Raw genomic sequence first — 6,000 nt, forward strand, 5'->3', positions numbered from 1 at the left:
CAGTGTTGTATACTGGGGTAAAATAATATTTCCGAACATTTATATTATTTTTGCAATATTTAATGCTGTTGCACTTCAATATTAATTAAATTCCACCAAATAAAGAGTATGAGACTTTTGTTAAAACTACACAACTACTGTTTGAAACTAATACATTTTTCAAACCTCTTTCAAATTATACTTAACAAGGCTGCATGTATTCTATAAAGAGCACAGTAAAGACATACATATTTTGAAAGTATTATTACAATTTAATATTTTAATATGTTTAAAATGGCAAAAAAAAATATTTTTAGTTTAAAATAACTAAATCTTTTTATTTCTGTAATAAACAGCCTTTACTCCAGTCTTTGGTGTCTTATAAATCAAGCTGATATATAAAACATTTCTAAACGTCAATGTTGAAAAAAGTTTAATATTTTATGCTAAATATTTCTGTGGGAACTTTGATGCATTTATTTAAGGATTTTGTCCTCATGATTCTTTGATTAACAAAGATCAAAAGAACAGCATGTATTTAAAACATACATCTTCTGTAATATTATAAATGTCTACTTTGATCAATTAAGTGTACCCCTTGCTGTATAAAATATTAATTTCTTAAAAAAAAAAAAAAAAAAAAACTTACCCCAAACTTTTGAATGGTAGTGTACATTCTGGATTTGTTTTGTGGATAAGTTATACAATCAAACAATTGTTATATGAAGTTCAATGAAAATGTGTTAAACATATTTAGAAAATCCATGCAAAAACTCATTCCAACTTTTACATTTTAGTCACAAAGCTGCTATTATTTCCATTATTTTGTGAAACACTATTTTGAACAAGGCGTTTTTTTTTTCATACAATAAAAATGAGTGAGTTCCAGTGTTACAGTGACATGACTTTGAGTAAGTGATTTTAAAATGCTAATTGTTGTTTGAACTAACCTTTTAAAATGATGTCTGAGTATGCAACTCACTAGGTTTTGGAACATCACTATAATTTCTCACAGGATGTTTTTCATGGAGACCACATAAACCCACCTGAAGCACCCTTTTGTGCTCTAATAACCTCTCCTGCGCTCATGAATAAAGCATTCCTCAGAGGGCAGACAGATGTGAGCCACTGAACTTTAGGACTTCATGCTTCTCTGTGATCATCAAGCCCTCCGTGTGTGTGTGCATATGTGTTTGTGTGAGTGTGACCCCGTGGCCACTATGATCTGAGGCTCGTTATGCACCACCGAGCATGCTGGGTAGCGGTAAACAGCCTGTGATTACCAAGAGAGCAGGTGATGTGTAACAAAGAACTTTCACGCACACATCCCCATTTATACATTTACATGCACACAGGCCGCTGCAAAAACCAGTGTCACTCTGTTTTAAAGAGAGGGAGGAGAGCTATAAAAGAGAACGCTATAAAGAAAACTCATGGCTAAAAACTCGTTCGGCGATGACACTACGTAACAAGCTGCCAAGCGCAGCAGATTTCCAATATAATATACTCATCTCCTGTTACACTTACTAAAGACATGCACACATGTTGGGACGGTTTTGGATATTTAAGATGTGTATAATTGATTCCTGATAAAGAGCTTATGCATAATGTTTCAAGTCGGCAGCCGTTTATGCTTGCTTATGTTTACTGCTCCTTCTGTAAAATCGGTGGTCTCGATGAGGCTTAAATCTGCATAGTTTAGAGATGTATCAACCCTCTCTTATGATATAAGCTGTTGAGAACTGTAAGAACGGTTTGTTTTAATGACTTTGCTGTTTTCCCACCTTTTTTTCCAAGAATGTACCGGGCTGAGAAGCTCCCAAACACAAATTTGGTTTTTCTGATCTCTGACGCCAAGAGTTCCTGTCTGTCCTGCGATCCCAAACCACTGAGACAAGCCGAACAGCCCTGTATCCTTCAAATGATTCACTCGTGTTCATTCAGAAGAGCATGGTGCCTGAAACAACAGAGTCGTGGGTTTGATTCTTAAAGGAATAGTGCGCAGTGCATATGACTTTCAGACAAATCCAAGCGGAGTTATATCAAAAAATGTGCTGGCTCTTACAAGCTTTATAATAGCATTGAATCGGGTTCGAGATAGATCATAGAAGTACTCCACACAGCTCTGGGGGTCAATAAAGGCTAACCCAACACCTACATCCTACACCATCTGCTGCAACACCACTAACTACAGCTAGCAGAAGCTTGAGATAATTGTTTGTCAAGTATTAAATATGGATATTTTTTCTTGCACAAACGCATCTCTTTGTTTCAGAAGGCATTTTTTAAACATTGGTCTCAAACTCAATTCCTGGGGGGCCACAGCTCTGCACAGTTAGCTCCAACCCTAATCAAACGCACCTGATCCAGATAATCAAGCTCTTCAGGAATACTAGAAAGGTTTGATTTGGAGCTAAACTGCAGAGCAGGAATTGAGTTTTGAGTCCACTGTCCCGAATGTACTTTTTTTGGACTTCAAAAAATGGGGTAATTTTCATTTTGGGCAAAGTATTTATTTAGTTGTTTGTGTTCTTATTTAGCTGGCTCAAATATGATATAAATAAATAAAAATCACAACAATAAATAACTCCCAGACCACTACATTACATAAATGTTATTAGAGGTCGACTTAGTGGTTACTAAGACTAAGTTCCCACCCAAGAAATGGGTCCCAAACATAGGGGGGGAAATGTATTGGATTAGTCCTCAAGTATATAAGCCTGGCCAACTTTTTTTTTTTTCAGTTTTGGCTATTGTCCTTATTGATCTCTTTCAGCGACTGGTCCTGATCCATGTGTGCTGGCCCAGACCCCTCGGTACAGGAAAGGACCGGACGTCTGCTTTGACAACAACATAGATGTAAGTTATAACCAAAATGGGTCATTCTCCACAAATGTGTCTTCATCATTCACTGCTTGCTTTTCTTCTTTTTTAACTAACATACATTTCCTTTCTGTTTGCACGTTGAATGCTCATTGGTTGCTCATCATGCCCGTCACTGCTAGGATGAGCCTTTGTGTCCAATCAGTGGCTCTTCTTCATTGACCTTTTACCCATCCATCATTTTGCTGCTGTTTCTGCTTTGTGTTTGATGGTCAGTTTCATCTTGTTGTGTGCTGCCATTTATATTTTGAACTATTTCTTTGAATCGTTCTTAACTCTTTATTGAATTAATTGTAGCATGCTAGACTTTATCTGGTGGTCATGTCATATAAGGGTCTAGATGTAGGTTAAAATATTATTTATTCATTGCCTCAGTATGGATCTAGAGGCAGGACGCCACTGCTTTCCTCCTGCTGTGAAAGTAGGAAGTGCATTTTCAGCTAGTTCCCTGAGAGATTTTCTGTGGTATAAACATAGGAAACTCCAGATGTGTTTCCATCTTAACGTTGATGATGCGCCTCTATGCCTCTCAAACCTGGGGCATCCCAGGACTTTCATTGGCAAACCCTTCACACACATACTGTAGCAAGCAAGTCTTGTTTCACCTAGACCATCAGTCGTGCATTATTTCTACAGAAAGAGTATTTGCATGCATGCATGTCATTGATTTTATTAATTCTTTTTGACTTTAGCCAAAACATGTTTTGATATTCACAATATATTTTTCATTTCACATATATCATACTGTCATGTAATTGAGCTGCATTCTTTGTGGATCTTCTTCCTGCTGAAAAACAACAACAACTTGTGTGTGTGTGTATGCATATATATATATATATATATATATATATATATATATATATATATATATATATATATATATATATATATATATGTATATATATATATATATATATTTAAACAAAAGGGCAACAAAATTAATAACTTTAAATAAAATAAAAACAACTAAAATATGTTAAAAATAGTAATGATGTTAGCATGTGTTAATTGCATTCCATTGCACTATTTATTTGTATATTTTCAGCTTACATTTAAATTTAGTTACTTTAATATTTTTTTTGTTTATTTTTTTATTGTGTATTATTATTATTATTGTAAGATTATTTTAATTTAATTTTCTGTCTGTTTTCATTTTAGTATTTTTAGTTCATAAATTTTGAGCCAAAGCAACATATTTTTTATTTATTTTTTACATTTTTAAAAAGTTTTTCTTCTGTTGTTTATATTTAATTTTATTTCAATCTGAATTTAATTTTAGTTTTAGTTAACAATATAACCCTGGTAAAAGCATATATATTACCTTAAACCAGAAACAAACCAAATGCAATGTTTAAAAAAAAAAAAAAACACACTCGTTAGAAATTTTCACACATTAAAAAAATATATAGCCTCACGTTGTGTTAACGCACTGACTCCTAAACATACAGTATGTCTGTCATAAAAAAAAAAAAAAAAAATTAAAAATCTGATCAGGTTCTATATTCTGTGTTTTCGCATCCATAGCAAGTACTTTGATAAGAAAAGATGGCAAATAAAAGAAAGAAGAAAAAATGCATATGTTAATTTCGCACTCTGTGTGCAAGGATTTTTAAGCTGCTTTGTCTGAACTGAACTGTCTGGCCTTACTGTATTACGTGTTTATGTGAGGTTGAAATCACTTACGTCTCTGTATTGACCGCAGGAGGACGCGTCTGACTGTGGTGGTGGCTGCAGTTTGAGTCCATCTCTCTGGCCGATGTTGGCCCTTCAGCTTCTTCTACTCTGGCTGCTTACTGGAACCAGAACCTGTTTGTCCTGACCAGAGCACATCTACAGACTAGACTGACTGAAGTGCTTATTATACAGACCACAACATAACCACACTTTGACTATATGACCTACGATTGTTTGTTAGTCGACCCAAAACAATACGACTAATGCAGATTCAAACTTTACTGTAAAATTGACATGACTCATCAACTCACTGCCAAATACTGCCCTCTCAGACCAACCAGAAAAAGCAACACAGTCAGACACGAGAGACATATATACACTTATGTTTATGACTTTGGAACACAAAACCACATTATGACCACAGAATTGAAAATGGTTCATGCTAAATGTTTAGTGCCACAAACAGGCAAATATAATGTGTCAACAAAGTGGTCAAAGATGGCTTGCAGCACCAGCCTAGATCTGAAGCAGGGTTTAATGGGACAGGAAAGGCTGTTCAGCTCTGGAGCTCATTATGAATTCTGCTGGAAGTGAGATTTGCTGCAGTAGTAGGTCAGTGATGTCACACCCAAGCCCTTTAGGCCCATCAAGAGCTGTTTTACTTGTTTTATGTTCTTTGATTTCTCTGGTATGTGCAGTAGGGGAAATCTCATGAAGAAATCTGTAAGTCATATTTCACCTCTACATTAAAAGATATGAATATATTTACAGTACCATTGAAAAGTTGGGGGTTGGTAAGAATTTTTGTAATGCTTTTGAAAGAGGTCTTTTATGTTCACCAAGGTATTTATTAAGAATACAGCAAAATATTATTACAACTAAAAAAAATAACTGTTTGTATTGTAATGTTTTTAAATGTAATTTAATTTCAATGTAAAAATGTTAAAAACATTTTTTTTTTGTTTTTTGACATTGTAAAAGTATTTACTGTTATGAATATATATAAGATAAAAAAAAAAAATCTTACTGTCCCCAAAGTTTTTAAATTGTGTTGTGTGTATGCTTTAAAAAAATGGTCCTTTACAATTTAAATAAAATATTATTATTTATTATATTTCAAATATTTTTTGCTTTTCACATTAGAATAAATAGCAAAAATTTGGGAGAAGATCATTGGCATGAAAATAAAGTCAGTATAGACTTTCTTTATATGTGAAAAAAAGTGTTTGTGTAATTTATTTATTTATTGAGGTGACATATGACCTGGACATTTCTTTCCAGTTCATTTGAGATTAACCCATGTGATTTTATCAAATTTTTGCTCTTTGGGCTTAGCGTACTTTTGTTGCTAATCATAAACATCTCAGAGATCCCCTGATAACTCGATCATCTGAGGTAACTGTAAGCATATGATATAAACGTTCGAAAAAAGTGCCATGTTGAATGTCATGATTCAAGGAAAAT

At 34.0% G+C, this 6,000-nt stretch overlaps 1 protein-coding gene across 3 annotated transcripts in view; it reads left to right on the top strand.

The window, feature by feature from the left end:
* LOC113118203 (voltage-dependent calcium channel subunit alpha-2/delta-1) overlaps positions 1-5,417 on the top strand; it is a 90,525-nt gene extending 85,108 nt beyond the window's left edge. For all 3 annotated transcript variants that reach the window (XM_026287190.1, XM_026287191.1, XM_026287192.1), the window contains 3 exons: positions 1,777-1,889; positions 2,756-2,838; positions 4,565-5,417. In XM_026287190.1, coding sequence (XP_026142975.1) covers positions 1,777-1,889; positions 2,756-2,838; positions 4,565-4,681 — 313 coding nt within the window. In that variant the 3' untranslated portion in view covers positions 4,682-5,417. The remainder of the gene's footprint in view (positions 1-1,776; positions 1,890-2,755; positions 2,839-4,564) is intronic.
* The last annotated feature ends 583 nt before the right edge of the window (positions 5,418-6,000 follow it).

The sequence above is a fragment of the Carassius auratus genome, chromosome 18 (genome assembly GCF_003368295.1).
Source record: "Carassius auratus strain Wakin chromosome 18, ASM336829v1, whole genome shotgun sequence".
NCBI lineage: Eukaryota > Metazoa > Chordata > Actinopteri > Cypriniformes > Cyprinidae > Carassius > Carassius auratus.